The 24,561-nt window shown below is 47.5% G+C and overlaps 1 protein-coding gene across 4 annotated transcripts in view; it reads right to left on the bottom strand.

The window, feature by feature from the left end:
* Positions 1-24,561, bottom strand: part of LOC140426656 (centrosome-associated protein 350-like) — a 319,223-nt gene that overhangs the window by 160,497 nt on the left and 134,165 nt on the right. For all 4 annotated transcript variants that reach the window (XM_072511741.1, XM_072511743.1, XM_072511742.1 and 1 more), the window contains one exon: positions 24,374-24,495. In XM_072511741.1, coding sequence (XP_072367842.1) covers positions 24,374-24,495 — 122 coding nt within the window. The remainder of the gene's footprint in view (positions 1-24,373; positions 24,496-24,561) is intronic.

Raw genomic sequence — 24,561 nt, 5'->3', positions numbered from 1 at the left:
GACAGTCCTCTCACTGAAGATGGTGGCATAGTGGTATTGTCATTGGACTCGTAATCCAGACACCCAGGATAATGCTCTGGGGACCTGGGTTTGAATCCCGCCACGGCAAATGGCGAAATTTGAATTAAATAAAAATCTGGAATTGAGTCTAATGATGACCATGAAACCATTGTCTATTGTTGTAAAACCCTATCTGGTTCGCTAATGTCTTTCAGGGAAGGAAATCTGGAATTGAGTCTAATGATGACCATGAAACCATTGTCTATTGTTGTAAAACCCTATCTGGTTCGCTAATGTCTTTCAGGGAAGGAAATCTGCCATCCTTACCTGGTTTGGCCTAAATGTGACCCCAGATATTAAAATAGGCCACTCAGTTCAAGGGCAATTAGGGACGGGCAACAAATGTTGGCCTTGCCTGCAATGCCCACTTCGCATGAAATAATTTTTATTTTATTTTTTTTAATCCAGAAGTGGCAGAGGAATTACTAAAGGAATTTCTTGAGCATTTGTATGTCGCCGCAGTATGGTGATGACAAAGGCTCTGTAGGCACGAGCTTTTATTGACTGGTGGAGGTCTTTGCTGTCAGACACTCACTGATAGGAAGCTGAACTAGTGCAACTAATCCTATGTTGGATCTCCTCATCAATGGTGGCCTTTTGAGGGGGGTGGCTGCCGAGGTATTACAACTGCACAACATATTGCAGACCTACCACCTTCCCCGTTTTCAACATACATATATGGGAGGTGAAATATCTGGCTGACCCAGGTATGGGCTTATATTATAGCATTGCTACAGTGCAGAAGGAAGCCAGGGGCAGCACGGTAGCACAAGTGGCTAGCACTGTGGCTTCACAGCGCCAGGGTCCCAGGTTAGATTCCCTGCTGGGTCAGTCTGTGCGGAGTCTGCACGTTCTCCCAGTGTCTGCGTGGGTTTCCTCCGGGTGCTCCGGTTTTCTCCCACAGTCCAAAGACGTGCAGGTTAGGTGGATTGGCCATGATAAATTGCCCTTAGTGACCAAAAAGGTTAGGAGGTGTTATTGGGTTACGGGGATAGGGTGGAAGTGAGGACTTAAGTGGGTTGGTGCAGACTCAATGGGCCGAATGGCCTCCTTCTGCATTGTATGTTCTATTTGACTCATCGAGTCTGCGCCGACACGCTGGAAGGGCATCCTACCTAGGCCCAATCCCCCCGTCCTATCCCCGTAACCCCCCCAACCTTTGGACACCAAGCAACAATTTATCATGGCCAATCCACCTAAACTACACATCTTTGGACTGTGGGAGGAAACCGGAGCACCCGGAGGAAACCTAAGCAGACGTGGGGAGAATGTGCAAACTCCACACAGTCATCAGAGGTCAGAATCGAACCCAAGTCGCTGGCGTTGTGTGGCAGCAGCACTGTGCCACCATGCCGCCCCTTATATAAGTTTGTTTTGGCAACATTCAAGAACAAGCAGAGTTTCTTCCACTGTATACAGGATTGAAGAGATCGAGAGTGGCTCACAAATCTGGTGTAGACAACGACACTGCAGTCACCCACACACTGCAGATCATGTATGTCAATGGTTGTCAGTTTAGTTTTGGCACAGAGGTCACTCAGGCTAATGGGTTTTCCAACCAGGCAGTGTTTAATACTGGCAATAGAGGCAGTTGATCTTTGATGAGGTAAATAGCCACTTTCAGGTACATTGCAAATTGTATGAACAAGAACAAAGAAAATTACAGCACAGGAACAGGCCCTTCGGCCCTCCCAGCCTGCGCCAATCCAGATCCTTTATCTAAATCTGTCACCTATTTTCCAAGGATCTACTTCCCTCTGTTCCCCGCCCGTTCATATATCCGTCTAAATGCATCTTAAATGATGCTATTGTGCCCGCCTCTACCACCTCCGCTGGCAAAGCGTTCCAGGCACCCACCACCCTCTGCGTAAAAAACTTTCCACGCACATCTCCCTTACATTTTCCCCCTCTCACCTTGAAATCGTGACCCCTTGTAATTGACACCCCCACTCTAGGAAATAGCTTGTTGCTATCCACCCTGCCCATATCTCAATTTTGTAGACCTCAGTCTTTCCAACTAAAACAATCCTAATCTCCTCAACTTTTCTTCATAGCTAGCACCCTCCATACCAGGTAACATCCTGGTGAACCTCCTCTGCACCCTCTCTAAAGCATCCACATCCTTCTGGTACTGTGGCGACCAGAACTGCACGCAGTATTCCAAATGTGGCCTAACCAAAGTCCTATAGAACTGTCACATGACCTGCCGAATCTTGTACTCAATACCCCGTCCAATGAAGGCAAGCATGCTGTATGCCTTCTTGACCACTCTATCGACCTGCATTGCCACCTTCAGGGTACAATGGACCTGAACTCCCAGATCTCTCGGTACATGAATTTTCCCCTGGATTGTTCCATTGACCGTATACTCCGCTCTTGAATTGGATCTTCCAAAATGCATCACCTCGCATTTGCCTGGATTGAACTCCATCTGCCATTTCTCTGCCCAACTCTCCAATCTATCTATATTTTGCTGTATTCTCTGACAGTCCCCCCTCACTGTCTGCAACTCCACCAATCTTAGTATCATCTGCAAACTTGCTAATCAGACCACCTAAACCTTCGTCCAGATCATTTATGTATATCACATACAACAGTGGTCCGAGCACGGATCCCTGAGGAACACCACTAGTCACCCTTCTCCATTTTGAGACACTCCCTTCCACTACTACTCTCCGTCTCCTGTTGCCCAGCCAGTTCTTTATCCATCTAGCTAGTACACCCTGAACCCCATGCAACTTCACCAGCTGAACTTTCAAGCAGTCTGCTTCAGATCTCCCACTTGAGACAGTTGCAGCCCCAGTTGCAAAGTGGAAATAAGTGGAGTGGGGGCAGGGTATGATTTAGCTGGGATGCTCCAGAATACTTGAACAGCATACCAAAATCTTCAGTAGAGTTAGGAAAACTACATATATCGTTGAAAGCTAATGTCAGGGGTTTATTCCCCTCACTTTCCTCTTGCATTTTGACTTGCCTTCCCCCACTTTTTGCCACCTCTTCATACATTTGATACTTGGGTGACAACATTGGTTAGCACTGCTGCTTCACAGCGCCAGATACTTGGGATATATTTATGGCCTTGGATGACTTGTCTGTTTGGAGTTTACCCAGTCTCCTGATGTCTGCGTGGGTTTCCTCCAGGTGCTCCAGTTTCCTCCCACAGTCTAAAGATGTGTAGGTTAGGTGGATGGGCCATGCAAAATTGCCCCTTTGTGTTCAAAGATATGAGGGTTAGAGGAGGTTATGGCACTATGGGGATAGGCGGGGGAGTGGGCCTCGGTAGTGTTCTTTCAGCGGGTCAGTGCTGACACCATGAGCTGAATGTCCTCCTTCTCGGGATTCTATGGAAATCTGCGGACCACACATACCAGTAGCATTTTTAACTCCTTTTGCCGCATAGGCTTGAATAAACACAAGTTAAATGCCAACAATGTCACCTCCACAGATGACAAGAAATTCAATACCTTCCACATTTTATTGATTTGCAGACTCAGACATGCCCAGCATCTCTATCTGCACTAATGGTATTCACCTACTCTTGCCTAGATCAAAAACCTTTTCAAGCAAGCAGCTAAATTATACAATATCACCTTTTATCTGGAATTCCTTCCTTTGATTCCCAACTTCTTCATTTTCCAGATCCATCTCAAGCTGTTTTACGCGAAAGGTACTAGATTCGAACGTACAAATTAGGAGCCCCGCGAGCCTGCTCCATCATGCAATAAGATCATAGAATTTACAGTGCAGAAGGAGGCCACCCGGCCCATCGAGTCTGCACCGGCTCCTGGAAAGAGCACCCTACCCAAGGTCAACACCTCCACCCTATCCCCGCAACCCCACCCAACACGAAGGGCAATTTTGGACACTAAGGGCAATTTATCACGGCCAATCCACCTAACCTGCACATCTTTGGACTGTGGGAGGAAACCGGAGCACCCGGAGGAAACCCACGCACACACGGGGAGGACGTGCAGACTCCGCACAGACAGTGACCCAAGCCGGAATCGAACCTGGCACCCTGGAGCTGTGAAGCAATTGTGCTATCCACAATGCTACCGTGCTGCCCCGACATTATGGCTGATCTAATTGTAACCTCAACTCCACATTCCTGCCTATCCTGATAACCTTACACCCGATAGAAATTGGCTTTCTAGTTAGCTATAGGTGATATAGATAAAAGGTTTAATTAAGAACTCATTAAGAGTAATTAACTAAATCATATTCACCATGAGAGTGAGGAAAGCCTAATAGTTGGGAACATTTTGCAAATTGCTTGAGAATTACGAGAGACTGAAGGAACAGTGAAGTCAGCTGGCTGAAAGGCCCCATTGTGTGAAAGAAGGGGCAGTTCCATTTCTATGGAAACAGCCAGTTTAGAGAAATACTTTCTTAACAAACAATTTGTTTCTCCAATAATGTCGAGATGCATTTGTGGATAAGTTGGAAAATTGGCAGGTGATGGAATGGAAAATTCACAAACTTATTTAAATACATATCTCTCTCAAAATTGACAGACAGACACTTTGGTCGAATTGAGTGAATTATAAATTAGGTAAAACCAATCAGAGATCAAAAGAAGGCGAGACTTTATGATGATAATCTCCTTAAAAATCACTTGTTGGGATCGAAAAATCCATTCCGGAATCAATCTATCACTTTCTGAAACCTATTCCTTTGCTGCTTGCTTTTGCTAAATCGCCATTTTTCTTTTGTTTAAATCAATCCGTAATTTTGTACTGTGTATCATGATTTGAAGAATTACCACGATTTGTATTTTAAACTCAACCACTGTATTCGCTAAAGACAATCAACCTGACTTAAGTTTGTATTGTAACCAAAGTTTACCAGTAGACACAGCTGACAAATAAAGTTCAACGAAGCTTGTCCAAAAAGCACAGCCTGAATCTCTGTTATTTGGGAACTATGAAGGGATAACGCATATCCAGGGTTCCGAATAGACACAGAGATCCATCAACCCCCTTGTTAATCAAGAATCTGTCTATCTCTGCCTTAAATATTCAATGACTCTGCTTCCACCACCTATTGTGGAAGAGAGTTCCAAAGGCTCACGGCCCTCAGAGAAAAAAAACTTCTCATATATGTCTTAACGAAGCAACACCCTATTTTTAAACAGTGACCCCTAATTCTCCCACAAGACAAAACATCCTCTCCACATCCACCTTGTTAATACCCCTCAGGATCTGAAAGGTTTCAATCAAGTCGCTTCTTACTCTTCTAAACTCCAGCAGACACAAAGCTCACCTGTTCAACCTTTCCTCATAAGGCAACCTGCTCATTCCTGGAATTAGTCTCGTAAACTTCTCTGAACTGCTTCCAACGAATTTACATCTTTCCTTAAATATGGAGAACAGTACTCCAGATGCAGTCTCATCAGTGCCCAGTGCAACTGAAGCACAACCGCCCTACTTTTGTAATCAATTCCCCTCACAATAAACAACAACATTTTACTAGTTTTCCTAATTACTTGCTGTACCTGTACACTAGCATTTTGTGATTTACTAATTATAGCACCCAGGTGTTCAATCTAAAAAATGTCTGCAATCTCTCACTAATTACCCAAGTTTCTTTTTTATTCTTCCTATTAAAATAGACCATTTCACATTTCCCAGATCTTTGCCCACTCACTTAACATGTCTAGATCTTTTTGCAGCCTCCTCATGTCCCCTTCACAACTTACTTTCCTACTTAGGTTGGTGACATCAGCATATTGCACAAACGTGGAGGCCCAGCAGTGATTCCTGTGACACACAGGTCATTACATCCCACCAACTAAAAAAAGACCCATATATGCCTCCTCTGTTTTCTGTTAGTTAGCCAATCTATCTATGCCAATAGATTACCCTATACACCATGAGCTTTTATTTTCCGCAATCACCTTTGATGTGGCGCCTTATGAAATGCATTCTGGAAATCTAAGTACTGTACATCCATCTTTACCCACAACACATGACTCCAATAAATTGATTAAACGTGATTTGCCTTTCACAAAACCGCGTTAACTCTGCCTGATTACTTTTAATTTTTCTAAGCTCCCATCTAGAATGACTTCAATAACAGTTTCTAACATCATGACAGATGTTAGGCTAACTGGCCTGCAGTTTCTCACTTTGTCTCCATCTTTATCAATAAAGGAGTAACATTTGCCACTTTCCAATCTAATGGAACCTTCCCGAATCTAGGGAATTTTTGAAAATTAAAACCTACGCATCAGCTCTCTCCTTTCAAGATGCTAGGATGAAGTCCATTCCAATTTGTGGATTTGCTGGCCCGCAGTTCAACCAATTTGCTCAAAACCACTTCTCTGGTGATTGTACTTTTTCTGAGTTCCTCTTTCCCTTTCATTTCCCGATTTTTAGCTATTTCTGGGAAGTTACATGAATCCATTGTGAAGACTGATGCAAAATACTTGTTCAATTGTTCGAATATCTCCCTACTAACCATCATCAATTCCCCAGACGTATTTTCTATAGGACCAACACTCACTTTGTTAACTCTTCTTATTTAAAGATCTACAGAAATTCTTACCATCTGTCTTTCTATTTCTAGCTAGCTTATTCTCGTACTCTAACTTTACTATCTTTGCGAATCTTTGTCATTCTTTAGATTCTGCTCAATCCTCTGACCTACCACCCATATTTGCATAATTATACATGTTTTTGTGAAGTTTGATAACTGATAACTTTTTTTTTTTTAAATAAACTTAGCCACGGTGCTGGATCTTCCCCTTGGAATTTTTCTTTCCCATTGAAATGTATTTATTCTGTGTATTCTGAAATGTCTGTCACTGCATCTCTATTGACCCACCGCTTTATCCAGTTCACTCTAGCCAGCTCGGTTTCCATGCCCTCATAATTTCTTTCCCTTAAGTTTAAAATACTATTCATCAACACACTCTTCTCTCCCTCAAAATGAATGTAAAATTCAGTCAAATTTTGATTGCTGCTATGAGGTTATCAATTAATCCTATCGCATTACTCAACACCAGATGTTGTATAGCATGCTCTCTGATTGGCTCCAAAATGTGCCTTCGAAAAATGCTTTAAGATCGTTTCTATGAACCCATCTGGTTTTTCCCCAATCGGTATGCAGATTTAAATCCTTCATGATTATCATTGCCTGTACCTTTCTGGCAAGCTCCCATTATCTCTTCCTTTATACTCTGTCCTACCGTGTAGTTCAGGCATTTTCAAAGTGGGGGTCGCGACCCGTGGGTGGGTCACGGGCGGGTGTCGGGAGGGTCGCAGAGCCAGCCATCACAGAATTCCCGATCGGGGGAATTCACGTGGAACAGCCGCAGCAGCCGGGTGGGCAGCACGGTAGCATTGTGGTTAGCACAATTGCTTCACAGCTCCAGGGTCCCAGGTTCGATTCCCAGATTGGCTCACTGTCTGTGTGGAGTCTGTACGTTCTCCCAGTGTGCGCGTGGGTTTCCTCCGGGTGCTCCGGTTTCATCCCACAGTCCAAAGATGTGCAGGTTAGGTGGATTGGCCATGATAAATTGTCCTTTGTGTCCAAAATTGCCCTTAGTGTTGGGTGGGGTTACTGGGTAATAAGGGTAGTGGGGATAGGGTGGAGGTGTGGGGTGCTCTTTCCAAGAGCCAGTGCAGACTCGATGGGCCGAATGGCCTCCTTCTGCACTGTAAATTCTATGAAGATTAACCATGCCGGCTGCGATCGGCTTTAAAAATGGCGGCCGTGACCAGCTAAAAAATGCGGGCGCGCTGCACATGCGTGCCTGCTCATCAGTGTGCATGCGGCACAGGAGTGTTGGGACCTGAACCCGGGGTCAAAGTGCGATCGAGGCATGGCAGCAGCTGACTGCGTGGTGATCACCGATGATGAACAAGGCTATGACCTTGATCTGTTTTGCATCATAAACATTACTCAAATTATCTGGAGAGTATATATTCCTCATGGTTTAATCATGGACAGAACTGAACATTTGGCAAGGGATATAATGAAAGCCATGGGAAATCATCATATCATCGCTCTCTGGCTGGCGATAGGTTTTTTGCTGACTTTTAGAGTGCATTAAAGCATTGATTCGAAACAGTGACCAGTCAATCCCAATGACGGTGGACTTCATCCACATGAAGAGTTACTGTAATGATCAGTCAATATGGGAGATACTCAGAGATTATGAACTGAGGTACGAAATCCACACTTTCCTCCTCTATAAATTGTCCTCTCTGGCCGATTTGTTTGCTGATGAAACTTGGATGCTAACTACATCGTACCTTGCAGGCATCTTTCAATTCTAAATGAACTGAACCTCAAATTGTAAGGGAAGGATGATGATTCCTTTCCGCACTGTGAAGCAATCACACCTTTCCAAAAGTAATTGAAAGTTAGGCATTTGCGAGTGCAAAGACAAAATTATTACATGTTCCCCACACTGCTACAACACATCGAAGAAAACAGCATTAGTAAGGAAACTGTAAATGGACTGGCAAGCCTGACTCCAAATGAAGCTGAGTGAACTTCTGACCTCAGCTTTGACAGCATATTAAAAGTACAGCACAAGCCAATTAAGCTGCCAGCATTCTGGAGTAGCTTCTCTGAGGGGTATCCAGAGAAAAACAAGCATTTTGTTGCTTTTGTCCTTCACAACAACCTACATGTCTGAGGTTGGATTTCCCGTCCTCACAAAGATTAAGACAGCACTAAGGAACTGGCTGAATCCTGAACCCTTTCCTCCTGTGAACCTGATTGGAGTGAGATTGTGAGGACCAAGCAGGTTCACCTCTCGCATTAATAGTAAGAGAAAATGGTAGGTCGTGAATGACGGCCAGTGTGGGTCACGAAGGTCGATCAGTGTGGGTTACGGAGGTCGACCGGCATGGGTCACAAAGGTGGGTCAGCATGGGTCACAAAGGTTGGCCGGTTGGTGTCCCCGGAAAAAAAGTCTGAAAAACTCTGGTGCAGTTAGAATTAGGGTGCTTGTACACCACTCCCACAAGCGACTTCTTGCCTTTATCATTTCTCATCTCAACCCAAAACGCTTTTATACCCTGGTTTCCTGAACTTAGGACGTCCCTCTCAAATGTGTTATCATCATGAATTAACAAAGCCAGGGGCTTCCGGTGGTGACATGTAGGATGAGGTTGAACGTTGGGGAGTACCCGCCAGAGTCCTTGGTTTTTGCCCTTTTTCACCCGTTTTCCAGGGAGAATTCCCATGGAAACCTGCCCTAATTGAAAGTTGGTTACGAGAGGATGTCCAAGAACCAACGAAGGAATACTTTGAAGATAGGCACGAGCTACAGTCCGCCGGCAGGATCGAATTCAGTGAGGTGCTGTAGGAGGAAAGATGGCGGAGGTGGGACCTTCAGGTGGGGCTGCTTCAGTAACGATGGATGTGCTGGCAGAGGCGATGGTGTCTGAGTTTGAGAAGCAGTTTAGTCAACATTTCCAGCAGCATGGGAGGGGAATGCTGGAGAGTTTTTTTTTTTTTTTTTTTAATGTATTTTATTACAAACATGTATCAAAACATGTCACAGCGAACAAACACCCCTGGAACCATGCTTCCCTACAATCAACTATACAGTCTGCACAGATTTTTCCCCTTTTTCAACCCCCCCCCCCAGTGACGAACAGCCCCTCAAACACAGTCACAAACATCTCCCACCTTTCCTCAACCCTCCATGAAGAGCCCCTTAACTCATACTTTATCTTCTGTAATTGCAGGAAGTCGTACAGGCCACCCAACCAAGTCGCTACCCCCTGTGGCAATGTCGACGGCCATTCCAGCAAAATTCGTCACCGTGCAATCAGAGAGGCGAAGGCCAAAACATCGGCCTTCCTCCTATCCACGAGCTCCGGCTTCGCTGAGACCCCAAATATCGCCACAATTGGGTCTGGATCCACCTCCTCCTCCACTATCCTGACTAAGACTGCGAACACTGCCGCCCAGAATCTTCCCAATTTTTCACAACCCCAAAGCATGGGCGCGTGATTCCCTGGCCCCCGTGCACACCTCTCACACTCATCTGCTACCCTCTGAAAGAACCCAATTATTCTCGCGCGAGTCATATGCACCCTGTGCACCACCTTAAACTGTATCGGGCTCATCCTTGCACTTGAGGAAGTCCCGTTTACCCGACGCGGTGCCTCACTCCCTGCTCCCCAATTCATCTTCCCTCCCAACTCCACTTCCCATTTCTCTTTGATCTTCAGCACCCGACCGCCTCCCTGCTCCCCCAGCCACTTGTACATATCCCCAATTCTTCCCTCCCCTTCCACATCCAATAGCAGCAGTCGCTCCAGCAGGGTGTATCCCGGCAACCTAGGGAACCCCCTCCAGACCTTTCTTGCAAAGTCCCTAACATGCAGATACCCTCGGCAGCTCGGAGCTAAATCGCTGGCTTTGAAAGCAGACCAAGGCAGGCCAGCAGCACGGTTCAATTCCCGTAACAGCCTCCCCGAACAGGTGCCAGAATGTGGCGACTAGGGGCTGTTCACAGTAACTTCATTTGAAGCCTACTTGTGACAATAAGCGATTTTCATTTCATTTCATTTCCCTTAGCTCCTCTAGACTGGCGAACCGTACCTCCAAATACAGATCCCACACCTTGACCAGCCCCACTTCTCTCCACCTCCTGCAGGCACTATCTATTCCCCCCCCAGCTCAAAATCATGATTCTCCCACAGCAGCGTTAGCAGCAACATCCCTTCCACCTTAAAATGCCTCCTGAACTGATTCCATATTTTGGATAGAAGAGGGGCAGAAATGGTAAGGAGGTCCCTGGTTATAGATGTTTCAATAAGATTAGGGAGGGTGGTAAAAGAGGTGGGGGGGGGGGTGGCATTGTTAATAAGAGATAGTATAGCAGCTGCAGAAAGGCAGTTCGAGGAGTATCTGCCGACTGAGGTAGTATGGGTTGAAGTCAGAAATAGGAAAGGAGCAGTCACCTTGTTGGGAGTTTTCTATAGGCCACCCAATAGTAGCAGAGATGTGGAGGAACAGATTGGGAAACAGATTTTGGAAAGGTGCAGAAGTCACAGGGTAGTAGTCATGGGTGACTTCAACTTCCCAAATATTGAGTGGAAACTCTTTAGATCAAATAGCTTGGATGGGGTGGTGTTTGTGCAGTGTGTCCAGGAAGCTTTTCTAACACAGTATGTAGATTGTCCGACCAGAGGGGAGGCCACATTGGATTTGGTACTTGGTAATGAACCAGGGCAAGTGATAGATTTGTTAGTGGAGGAGCATTTTGGAGATAGTGACCACAATTCTGTGACTTTCACTTTAGTAATGGAGAGGGATAGGTGCATGCAACAGGGCAAGATTTACAATTGGGGGAAGGGTAAATACGATGTTGTCAGACAAGAATTGAAGTGCATAAGTTGGGAACATAGGCTGTCAGGGAAGGACACAAGTGAAATGTGGAACTTGTTCAAGGAACAGGTACTACGTGTCCTTGATATGTATATTCCTGTCAGGCAGGGAAGAGATGGTCGAGTGAGGGAACCATGGTTGACAAGAGAGGTTGAATGTCTTGTTAAGAGGAAAAAGGAGACTTATGTAAGGCTGAGGAAACAAGGTTCAGACAGGGCGCTGGAGGGCTACAAGATAGCCAGGAAGGAACTGAAGAAAGGGATTAGGAGAGCTAAGAGAGGGCATGAACAATCTTTGGCGGGTAGGATCAAGGAAAACCCCAAGGCCTTTTACACATATGTGAGAAATACGAGAATGACTAGAGCGAGGGTAGGTCCGATCAAGGACAGTAGCGGGAGATTGTGTATTGAGTCTGAAGAGATAGGAGAGGTCTTGAATGAGTACTTTTCTTCTGTATTTACAAATGAGAGGGGCGATATTGTTGGAGAGGACAGTGTGAAACAGATTGGTAAGCTCGAGGAAATACTTGTTAGGAAGGAAGATGTGTGGGCATTTTGAAAAACTTGAGGATAGACAAGTCCCCCGGGCCTGACGGGATATATCCAAGGATTCTATGGGAAGCAAGAGATGAAATTGCAGAGCCGTTGGCAATTATCTTTTCGTCCTCACTGTCAACAGGGGTGGTACCAGGGGATTGGAGAGTGGCGAATGTCGTGCCCCTGTTCAAAAAAGGAACTAGGGATAACCCTGGGAATTACAGGCCAGTTAGTCTTACTTCGGTGGTAGGCAAAGTAATGGAAAGGGTACTGAGGGATAGGATTTCTGAGCAGCTGGGAAGATACTGCTTGATTAGGAATAGTCAGCACAGATGTGAGGGGTAGGTCTTGCCTCACAAGTATTATTGAATTCTTTGAGGAGGCGACCAAGCACGTGGATGAAGGCAAAGCAGTGGATGTAGTGTACATGGATTTTAGTAAGGCATTTGATAAGGTTCCCATGGTAGGCTTATGCAGAGTAAGGAGGCATGGGATGGTGGGAAATTTGGCCAGCTGGATAACGAACTGGCTAACCGATAGAAGTCAGAGAGTGGTGGTGGATGGCAAATATTCAGCCTGGAGCCCAGTTACCAGTGACGTACCGCAGGGATCAGTTCTGGGTCCTCTGCTGTTTGTGATTTTCATTAATGACTTGGACGAGGGAGTTGAAGGGTGGGTCAGTAAATTTGCAGACGATACGAAGATTGATGGAGTTGTGGATAGTGAGGAGGGCTGTTGTCGGCTGCAAAGAGACATAGATAGGATGCAGAGCTGGGCTGAGAAGTGGCAGATGGAGTTTAACCCTGAAAGGTGTGAGGTTGTCCATTTTGGAAGGACAAACATGAATGCGAAATACAGGGTTGACAGTCGGGTTCTTGGCAATGTGGAGGAGCAGAGAGATCTTGGGGTCTATGTTCATACATCTTTGAAAGTTGCCACTCAAGTGGATAGAGCTGTGAAGAAGGCCTATGGTGTGCTAGCTTTCATTAACAGAGGGACTGAATTTAAGAGCCGTGAGGTGATGATGCAGCTGTACAAAACCTTGGTAAGGTCACATTTGGAGTACAGTGCACAGTTCTGGTCGCCTCATTTTAGGAAGGATGTGGAAGCTTTGGAAAAGGTGCAAAGGAGATTTACCAGGATGTTGCCTGGAATGGAGAGTAGGATGAGAGTGCTAGGACTTTTCTCATTAGAACGGAGAAGGATGAGGGGCGACTTGATGGAGGTTTATAAGATGATCAGGGGAATAGATGGAGTAGACAGTCAGAGGCTTTTTCCCCGGGTGGAACAAACCATTACAAGGGGACATAAATTTAAGGTGAATGGTGGGAGATATAGGGGGGATGTCAGAGGTAGGTTCTTTACCCAGAGAGTAGTGGGGGGCATGGAATGCACTGCTTGTGGAAGTAGTTGAGTCGGAAACATTAGGGACCTTCAAGCAGCTATTGGATAGGTACATGGACTACGGTAGAATGATATAGTGTAGATTAATTTGTTCTTAAGGGCAGCACGGTAGCGTTGTGGATGACGCAGTGGCTTCGCGGCTCCAGGGTCCCGGGTTCGATTCCGGCTTGGGTCGGTGTCTGTGCAGAGTCTGCACATCCTCCCCATGTGTGCGTGGGTTTCCTCCGGATGCTCCAGTTTCCTCCCACGGTCAGAGGATGTGCGGGTTGGGGGATTGGCCATGGTAAATTGCCCTTAATGTCCAAAATTGCCCTTAGTGTTGGGTGGGCTTACTGGGTTATAGGGATAGGGTGGACGTGTTGACCTTGGGTAGGGTGCTCTTTCCAAGAGCCGGTGCAGACTCGATAGGCCATTCCCTTCTGCACTGCAAATTCTGTGATAATCTCTGATTAATCTAGGACAAAGGTTCGGCACAACATCGTGGGCCGAAGGGCCTGTTCTGTGCTGTATTTTTCTATGTTCTATTTTCTATATCTTTACTGTGCACTGCACCACCAGGCTCCTTGAATACCTACTCTGAGCCACTGGCAACGCTGCCGTCACCGTAGCCCTCAAACTAGACCCCTTACAAGATTCCTCCTCCATCCTAACCCACTCTACCCGTTCTCCTTCCCACCACCGCCGCACCTTGTCCACATTCGCCACCCAATAATAAAGAAGCAAGTTCGGCAACGCCAATCCCCCCTGCTGCCTATGCCTCTGTAGCAGGGTCCTCCCCACCTTTGGCACCTTCCCCGCCCATACAAAGTCAGAAATGATCGCGTCCACTTTCCGAAAAAAGGCCTTGGTATAAAGATCGGGAGAGCTTGATAGATAAACAAGAACCTTGTGTTATGGGCCAGGGTTTAGAGAATCCCAAAGTGTATCATGGAGTTCACCCGACCAACAACTTGTAATAGATTGTGGTATGGGGAGCATACGGCTCACTCTACAGGTGTGATACAGCAGAAAATGGACCAGTGTTCTTTAAAACAAAACAATGTTTATTCTATGAACTCAAGTTAACCTTTTTGAAACAAATAGTGAATATCCTAGCAACCAGCAAGTCAAATACACCCCCCAAAGAATACAACACTAAGTAATCTGTGTGCCGTCCTTTTAACATCCAAAAGGCTTAACAAACCTTCAAACAGGAGCACATTAGGGTTTACATTCAAGACTGAAAACATTTATAATTCTTCTGAATTCACCAAATGATTAAGAGATAGTCCTTCATGGCAGAGATCAACAGCAGTGCCGCTCACAGACACCCCCCACAGACACACCCAAGCTTTTCTCAAACTGAAACTAAAAAGCAGGAGAGCTCAGCTCCACCCACACTCTGATATCACTCCAGTAACATGAGCAGCTCCATTTTTTAAAGGTACATTTCTTAAATACCCAATTCTTAAAGGGTACTCTCACATGACACTCGGCAGAATATTCATTTTCACCACCAGCGTTAAGTGCAGTGTAAATGCTGGAGTTTTGAGCAGTTGTTGGGAGGACTCGTCCCCGATAGAGGCAATTGGAAGGACACGTCAGAGATGGTGCGGAAGTATGGCGAGGTGTTGGAAGGGGGTGGAGGTGGTGCTGTCAAGGCACAGTGACTCGCTTCTCTGGAGGCCGAGCTAATGAAGGTAGAGGACAGTAATAAGGGCCTGAGAGCGAAGATAGAGGACGTGGAAAACAGATCCCAGCGGCTGAATTTGCAGATCGTGGGGCTGCCTGAGGGTGTAGAGGGCCATGTTTGGGAGGTTATTGTGGGAGGAGGCACAGCCTCCCCCTTCAAGCTGGATACGGCGCATCGGTCGCTCCGGCCGAAGCCAAGGGCTAACGAGCCACGTAGAGGTGTAACAGCCTACATTCACAGCTACCAGATGAAGGAGACGGTGCTGCAATGTGCTAAGCAGAACCGTGAGGTGAGGTGGGACAGCAGTGGTATTCGGATATACCAGAATGTCATGGTGGAGCTGGCGAGAAGATAGGGCAAAGGCAACTCTTTACAAAAGCAGAGTGCATTTTGGAGTGGCCTACCCGGCAAGGTTGAGGGTCACGGACAACTCCAGGGATCACTTCTTTGGGGCGGTGGAGAAGGTGGGAGCGTTCGTGAAGTCAGAGGGACTTGGATGAACTGAGAATGTTGGAAGTGGGACATGTTTTAAAAGGGGGGTGCTGGAGGGCTTCGTGTTTGTATTTTCCTTGCATGAATTAAGAACCAGCCCTCCAACTTTTCCTAACTTCCTGTCCTTTCTAAATGTCACATCACCTTCAATATTCAGGTCTCAATCTCCATCATCCTGTGGCCATGTCTTTGTAATGGCTATCAGATCTACTTACTCATGTACATTTGCGCCATCAGTTCCCCTCTTTTGGTTGGAATGCTACATGCGTTTAGATAGAACGCCTTTAGTTCTGTTCTTTTATTGTCTAGCACTATCTGTTGGCTTACTCTTAAATTTGTATTTCTGTTCCTTCCTGTCATGTCCGGTTTCTCATTCCCCATATTAATACCTTTCTCTTTTATCTGATCTCTACTCACCGGTTTACACACCTTCCCAAATTTGATCCGTCGCCCCTACTATTCAGTTTAAAAACCCCTGTTTCCCTAGTTATGCAGCCCCAGCATGGTTCAGGTGTAGAGCATCTCAATGGTACAGATGCCACTTCTCCAATACTAGCGTCAGTGCCCCACGAACCGGTACCCACTTCTCCCACACCTGTCTTTTCTCCAATCTTATTATTCCGCTGCCAATTTGCACATGGAACCCAACTCTTCATTCACTTAAGGAAGGAGCTGTGCTCTGAAAGATAGTGATTCGAAACAAACCTGTTGGGACTTTAACCTGGTGTTGTAAGACTTCTTAATTTGCACATGGTTCAAGTAATAATCCAGAAATGATTACATTTGAGGTGCTAGTCATTAATTTGGTGCCTAGCTCCGCATACTGGCTATGTAAAACCTCCTTCCGTGTGCTGCCTATGTCATTGGGACCGACATGGACCATGGCCACCGGAACCTCCCCCATTCCACTGTAGGATCCTTTCCAGGCCTGAACCCTGGCATGGGGCTGGCAGCAAAGCCTCCTGGATTCTCACTCTTTGCTGCAGAGAAAAAAGTGTCAATCCCCTCACTCCTGCCCCCTACTACCATTAGATTAATTTGTGCTTCCTCGACTTGAATGGTTTCCTGTACCACAGTGCCATGGTCAGTCAACGAATCCAACTCTGCAGCATCCACTCTCATCCAAACAAGCTGAAAGAACCCCAAACCTGTTGGACAACTTCAGAGGCCGACTATCCTGCCATCTGGATCCCTTTACCTGCCTCAGCTGCAGTCACACACTCCTGTCCCTGGCCACCTTCCAAATCAGAAGACTGTATCCCAAGTGGTGTGACCGCCTCCTGGTACAAACTATCCAGATAACTCTCACCCTCACCAAGGTGTTACAGCAACCTCCTGCACAATGACACTGAGCTGAGTTCCTCAAGCTACAGCCACTTACTGCAGATATGTTTGCCCTGGATTAGACTGGTATCCAGATCGCACATACTGCAGCCGCGTCACATCACCTGTCCTGCCATACTTACGTGCTTTAATTAATTACTTTATTCAATTATTTTTCTTTTATATATTTATCATCACAAATTGCTGTATAATTTTAAATCTTAGGTACATAATAGACCTTGGCCACTTTTACTAGATACTCACTACAGTTCAATTCTTCCCCTGTAGTAGAGCAAGAACCAATTCCTACAGGGTGAAAAAATTAGAAAGAGCAAAAGGAGTACCTCCCTCCCCCTCATCACTGAACACCCTCAGCTCACCAATCTCCCACACTCTGTTGAGGTCGCACTTCAGTGCTGACCGCACAGTGTGTTTGAATTTATACATTCTGAATAAAGGGACTAGCTGAGGTACAGCAAAGACCAGTTCAAACCAGTTTCCTTAATTAGCGGTTTCAGCTGCCGCCACTGGATAGCTTGTATCTCCTTCCTTCGCCCCTGGATGAGACAGTTAAATATTAAATACAAACAATTAGATGTTTCGAAAGGTACCCCATAGCTCACCAAACTCCATATAAATATAAATGTAGGACTTCCGGTGGCGGCCATGGAGGAGTAGGTCACACATTTGATAGCTCCCGCCTGTGACGGACTTGTGGACCTTTTTCTCCCATTTTTTCCCAGCTTTTATTGGATGAATCGGTGGAGAGTGAGACGGTGAGGAGAAATCCCCCTCCAGTGCAAGGAGAATTGGACCAGAAGTGGCCGTGTAAGAAGACAAAGTTCTCCAAGAAAGATGTGAGCAGAGCTGGCAACACGGGAAAGCATGGCGGAGAAGCAGGCCCGAGGGGAGACAGCACTGTGGTCGACGGAGCAGCTGGTGAAGTTTTTTGAAGATTGCTTCGCCAAGCTTAAGAAGGACATGCTGGTCCCGATCAAGGCTTCAATTGATCAGGTGGTGCAGAATCAAGAAATCCACGGACGTGCGATCCAGGAGGTGGAGAAAAAGGTGTCCGAGCACGAGGAATACCTAACCGTGCTGGAACCCAAGGTGGAAATGATGAATGACCGCCAGAAAAGAATGCAGGAGAAGCTGGAGGACTGGGAGAACAGGTCCAGGAGGCAGAACCTGAGAATCGCCAGCCTCCCTGAGGGCAGTGAGGGATCGGATGCGAGGGCCTATGTGACGAACATGCTGGAGAAGTTTATGGGGGCTGAGGCGTTCCCTCGGCTCCTGGAAGTGGATAGAGCGTGCAGAGCCTTCGCAAAGAAGCACCGAGCGAACGAGCCGCCGAGGGCAATGGTGGTACGTATGCACCGGTTCCTGGACAAGGAACACGTTCTGTGGTGGGCCAAGAAAGAACGGAGCAGCAGGTGGGAGAATTGCAAGCTGCGCATTTATCAAGACCTGGGCGCGGATTTGGCCAAGAGGCGAGCAGGGTTTAATCAGGCAAAATCAGCCCTCTTTAAGAAGGGGGTGAAGTTCGGGATGTTGCACCCAGCGCGTCTGTGGGTCACATATGAGGACCGGGCATTTTACTTCAAAACACCAGACGATGCATTGACTTTCATCAGGGAAAAAAGACTCAATGTGAACTAAAGACACTGGGCGAAATTCTCCGGTATCGGCGCGATGTCCACCGACTGGCGCCCAAAACGGCGCAAATCAGTCGGGCATCGCGCCGCCCCAAAGGTGCAGAATGCTCCGCATCTTGGGGGGCCGGGCCCCAACCTTAGGGGGCTAGGCCCGCGCCGGACTAATTTCCGCCCCGCCAGCTGGAGGGGAAATGACATCTCCGGGCGGCGCATGCGCAGGAGCGTTAGCAGCCGCTCACGGCATCCCCGCGCATGCGCAGTGGAGGGAGTCACTTCCGCCTCCGCCATGGTGGAGACCATGGCGAAGGCGGAAGGAAAAGAGTGCCCCCACGGCATAGGCCCGCCCACGGATCGGTTGGCCCCGATCGTGGGCCAGGCCACCGTGGGGGCACCCCCCGGGGCCAGATCGCCCCACCCCCCCCCGGACACCGCCCACGCCACCTTGTCCCGCCGGTAAGGTAGGTGGTTTAATCCACGCCGGCGGGACTTCGGCCCATCTGGGCCGAAGAATCGCCCGGGGGGGGGGGGGTCGCCAACCGGCGCGGCACGATTCCCGCCCCCGCCGAATATCCAGTGCCGGAGAATTCGGCAACCGGCGGGGGCGGGATTCACGCCAGCCCCCGGCGATTCTCCGACCCGGCGGGGGGGTCGGAGAATCTCGCCCACTGTATCCTTGGGGAGAGTATTGCAATGGTGATTTGTTGACAATCACTTTTGTGCTGGTTTGAATAAGTAGTGTTATGTGCAATAAGGGACTGCTTCGATGGCTAAAGTTAACTTTGTCTTACTGGGAGCTGGGTGGAGAGTGGGGGTTTTTTTCTGTGGTTGTTTTTCCACTGTTTTTTCTGTTTATTTACTGGGGAATGTGGTGCTTTAAATATATGTGTCCAAGTGGGGGGAGAGGCGAGAGAACAATGGGGAGACAGTCTGTTTGGTGCCATGGAGCAATCAGGTCAGCTGACTCACAGAAGCACAGTGGGGGGCGAGTGGGTGATACGCTTTAGCTTGATATGGGCGGTTGGGTTTCTGGTGCTGTTACCAGGGGGGAGGGAGGGGAAGAGGGGGCTGCTCTGCTGACAGGGGAGGAACTGTTACTAGGGGACAAATGGGAGGTCGGGGACGGCGGATGCCCAAGGGCGGGCTTGAGGAGGCCAGGGACCCGAGCTGATGGCTATTCCACTCAGGGCTGGACTCTCAAAGACCGGGGGTGTAGCGATCTTGATTAATAAATGGGTGGCATTCGAGGCAGGGAGAATCGTGTCAGACACGGGGGGGCAGGTACATAATGGTGAGTGTGAAGCTAGAGGTACACGTGAACATATATGCTCCAACTTGGGACGATGTGGAATTTATGAGGCGGGTATTAGGTAAGATCCCAGACTTAAGAGTCACATAACTTAATCATGGAGGCAGATTTTAACACAGTCATTGATCCGGAATTGGACCGGTCAAAATCCAGGACAGGGAGGGTGCCAGCTGCGGCAAAGGAATTGAAGGGGTTTATGGAACAGATGGGGGGAGTAGAGCCAAAGGTTTGCACAGCCAAGGGCGAGGGAGTTTTCTTTTTTCTCCTATGTCCACAAGGTATACTCTCACATCGACTTTTTTGTTCTGAGCAGGGCTCTAATGCCGGGATTGGTGGATACGGAGTACTCGGCAAGCGCAGTGTCGGATCATGCCCCACAGTGGATGATCTACAGGTTAGTCTGGAGAGAGGATGTGGGGTTGTTGGCAGACAAAGCAATCTGTGGGCAGGTGAACAAGTCCATCCAAAACTACCTGGAAACAAATGATACGGGGAAGGTCTCTGCAGCAACGGTCTGGGAAGCTCTGAAGGCAGTGGTCAGAGGGGAATTAATCTCGATACGGGCCCACAGAGAAAAGGCGGAATGGGCTGAGAGCGATAGATTAGTGGAGGAGATACTCCAGGTGGACAAGAGATACTGCGTCCGGCAGGGCTACTGAGGGAGCGGCGGAGGTTACAGGTGGGGTTTGGGCGGTTGACTACGGGGAAGGCAGTGGAACAGCTGAGGAAGGCAAGGGGAGGGCGATCTAAGAGTATGGGAAAAAGGCAAGCAGAATTTTAGCGCACCAGCTCAGAAAAAGGGAGGCGGCCAGGGAGATGGGGAGAGTAAAGGGTAGAGGTAGAGGTGGGATCACGGTCCTGGACCCAGTGGGGGTGAATGAGATGTTTAAGGACTTTTACAGCAAATTATATGAGTCAGAACCCCCGGCTGGGGTGGAGGGGATGAGGCAGTTTTTGTATCAGTTGAGTTTCCCGAGGGTGGATGAGGATCTGGGAGCCCCAATTGAAATTGAGGAAATAATGGAGGGGCTGGCGGGCATGCAGTCGGGCAAGGCCCCAGGGCCGGACGGCTATCCGGTGGAATTCTTTAAGAAGTTTTCGGAGATAGAGCTCACTGCTGGTGAGGACATTTAACGAAGCAAGAGAGAAGGGAGTCCTCCCCCCAACAATGTCGCAGGCCTCGATTTCATTAATCCTGAAACGGGAAAAGGATCCGGAGCAATGCGGGTCACACAGGCCAATTTCTCTACTGAATGTGGACGCCAAACTGCTGGCTAAGATATTGGCCACAAGGATAGAGGATTGTGTCCCAGGGGCGATAGGGGAAGACCAGTCAGGATTTGTAAAGGGCAGACAACTCACGACCAATATTCAAAAGCTTTTAAATGTTATTATGGTGGCCTCAGGACGAGGGGAGATGGAGGTGGTGGTCGCGATGGACGTGGAGAAGGCTTTTGATCGGCTGGAGTGGGATTACCTGTGGGAGAAGCTGGGAACGTTTGGGTTTCGTAAGGGCTTCATTGACTGGGTGCGGTTGCTTTATCAGGCAACAGTAGCAAGAATGCGTACGAACTGGTTGAGGTCGGGGTATTTTAAACTACACCGAGGGACGAGACAAGGGTGTCCCCTCTCCCCGCTATTGTTTGCTCTGGCTATAGAGCCACTGGCCATGGCGTGAAGAGCCTCTAGGAAAGGGAACGGGCTGGTTCTGGGTCACACTTTACATAGACGACCTGCTTGTGTATATTTCAGACCCGTTGTAGGGGATGGGGGAAGTTATGCGGATCCTTGGGGAATTTGGTAATTTTTCGGGGGAAAGCGAGATGTTCGCGATACAGGCGAGAGAGCAGAAGAGAAGAGACTGGGAGAGCTGCCGTTTAGAATGGTAGGAAGGAGCTTTCGATATCTGGGAATCCAGGTGGCTCAGGAATGGGAGGCACTGCACAAGTTAAACCTATCCCGGCTCGTAGAACAAATGAAAGGTGACTTTAAGAGGTGGGACATGCTCCCGCTATCACTGGCGGGGACGGTACAGACCGTGAAAATGACGGTTCTCCCTAGATTTCTGTTTGTTTTTCAGTGCCTCCCCATCTTCATCCCAAGGGCCTTTCTTAAATGGGTAAATAAGGTTATTTTGGGCTTTGTGTGGGCTGGTAAAACCCCGCGAGTGAAGGAAGTGTTGTTGGGGGGTGGCACTGCCGAACCTTTGTAATTACTACTGGGTGGCTAATATAGCCATGATTAGGAAGTGGGTAGTGGGGGAAGGGTCGGTGTGGGAGCGAATGGAGGCAGCATCATGTAAAGACACAGGTTTGGGAGCACTGATAACTGCACCTCTTCCGTTCTAGCCGGCCCAATACTCGACAAGTCCAGTAGTGTTGGCAGCTCTGAGAATCTGGGGGCAGTGGAGGAGATTTAAGAGAGTGGAGGGAGCATCAGTTTGGACCCCGATTTATAATAACCATCGGCTTGTACCGGGTAGGCTGGACGGTGGGTTCCGGAGATGGCAAAGGGCAGGAATTAGGGGGATGGGGGAGCCATTTATAGACAGGAGCTTCACCAGCTTGAAAGCCTTGGAGGATAAATTTGAATTGCCAGCAGGGAATGGGCTTAGGCATCTGCAGGTGCGAGACTTCTTGAGAATGCAGGTGCCGGCCTTCCTGCTGCTGCCGCCACAGGGGATACAGGATAGAGTGGTCTCCAGTACATGGGTGGGAGAGGGGAAGGTATCAGATATCTGGCAGGAACTTTTGGAAACAAAGCAAACTCCGGTGGAGGAGCTTAAGGGCAAGTGGGAAGATGAGCTAGGGGGCGAGATAGAGGCGGGTCTGTGGGCAGATGCTCTAAGCAGGGTTAACACATCCTCATCATGTGCCAGGCTTAGCCTGATACAGTTCAAGGTAGTCCATCTGGCAAACAGGACGGTGGCCCGGAAAAGCCGTTTTTTCGGGGTAGAGGACAGGTGTGCGAGGTGCGCAGGAAGCCCAGCAAATCATGTCCACATGTTTTGGGCATGCCCGAAGCTTAGAGGGTTTTGGCAGGGATTCGCTAAGGCAATGTCCACGGTACTCAAAACCCGGGTGGTGCCGAGTCCAGAGGTGGCGATCTTTGGAGGGTCGGAAGAGTCGGGAGTTCAGGGGGCGAAAGAGGCCGACGTCCTGGCCTTTGCCTCCCTGGTAGCCCGGAGGCGGATCTTATTAATGTGGAGGGACTTGAAGCCCCCAAGTGTAGAGACCTGGGTTAGAGACATGGCTGTGCTTCTCAGTCTCGAGAAAATAAAGGTTCGCCTTAAGAGGGTCACTGGTCGGGTTCACCCGGAGGTGGCAGCCGTTCGTCGACTTTCTTTGAAGATTGTGATGGGGGTGGAAATGTTTATTGTACCATGTTTATGTCGCTGTTATTGTTATTATTATAAAAATTGCAAATATCCTAATAAAATTTTTTAAAATATAAATATAAATGTCAATTGTTGCCAAATAATTCTTGCACAATACTTCGCCAAAAAACTATTACAAAGATGCAAAATAAAGTTCCCCTGCATAACAAACAAAGCATCACACAGCAGAAAGAAGAATGAGTACCGGGCGCTACAGTAAGTGGAACAGAATTAACAAGACACAAGTCATTTTAAAACTCAAGATAATTTGGAGAAGCAAATATTAAAGCAAAGAGAACTTCAGAGGAATTCTGCTGAGGCTTTAATAATGTACCACTCAAACCAGCACAATGGGTGGATGTAGTCTTTTAGAAAAGTAAGTTGAATAATCCCAAGTGAAAAGATGCTGACCTGTGAGTAAGTATGGGACAAAGACAGGGCATACGTGAAGCAGGGAGGGTCATTTTGAGAGAGTTCTGGAAATAATACCCGAGGCAGAGATATGCTCACCACAGCCTAAGGCAGTACCAAAAAAGTAATTCAAGGCAAACTAAACGTTGCGAGGAATGACTCAAGCTAGGGTTCTTCAGTTTCAAAGACAGCCCTCGCAGAAGGGAGTTCACACAGAAGTAAATCTAAAACACTCTGATACCCCGGGACAGCAGGACAAGAAGACGCAAGAGCAGGGACAATTCCAGAGATGGTGCTTATTTACGCACAAGCTGGTCAACAGTTAAGAGTAAACTGCTGGGAAAGGCTATTGAGGTCAGGCTACTGGGCTCATGCAATAAACAGTCAGCTACTCTAACAGGAAGTAGGGTTCAAAACCAGATAACATTATTCTGTGAAATCATACAGTTATGGTAAACTCAATGTTAGGCCAGCAGGAAATGACCATGAATTTAAATTGGTTAGAAATAAACTAAGTAGGTATGTGGCTTGCTTAGAAGGAATAATGCAGGAGTGTAAAATTGAATACATTAAGAATCCTCAGGAAGCAACTGGATTCTTATCATTTTAATTTGTTTTCAATATATTCCTGGATTGTACATACCTTTGACTTCACACTAACTTTAAGTTTTTGATTGGATTCATAGGTTATTTCTATTTGAAAGGAGACTGTGGGGAGTTCAGCTCCAAGGAAGGCATTTGGGTTGAAATCCACTCAGATAGTTAAATTCATCTCCTTACCTGCCTGTAGGATGAGAAGGCTCAGAGAGTGACATGTCGCTACTCGATGACGCACTAAGGGGCCGCTCCTGACCTTTGTTTTCTTTGTCAGATTCTCCTGAAGGTTGGTAGACAGTCTTCGGCTGGTTAAAATTTGGAGAAACATTTTATTAGAAAGAGCTAAACAGAATGTAAACAAACCATTGCCA

Source organism: Scyliorhinus torazame, chromosome 7 (genome assembly GCF_047496885.1).
Source record: "Scyliorhinus torazame isolate Kashiwa2021f chromosome 7, sScyTor2.1, whole genome shotgun sequence".
Lineage (NCBI taxonomy): Eukaryota > Metazoa > Chordata > Chondrichthyes > Carcharhiniformes > Scyliorhinidae > Scyliorhinus > Scyliorhinus torazame.
Note: the sequence above shows the minus strand (reverse complement) of the source record. Positions and strands in the feature narration are given on the sequence as shown.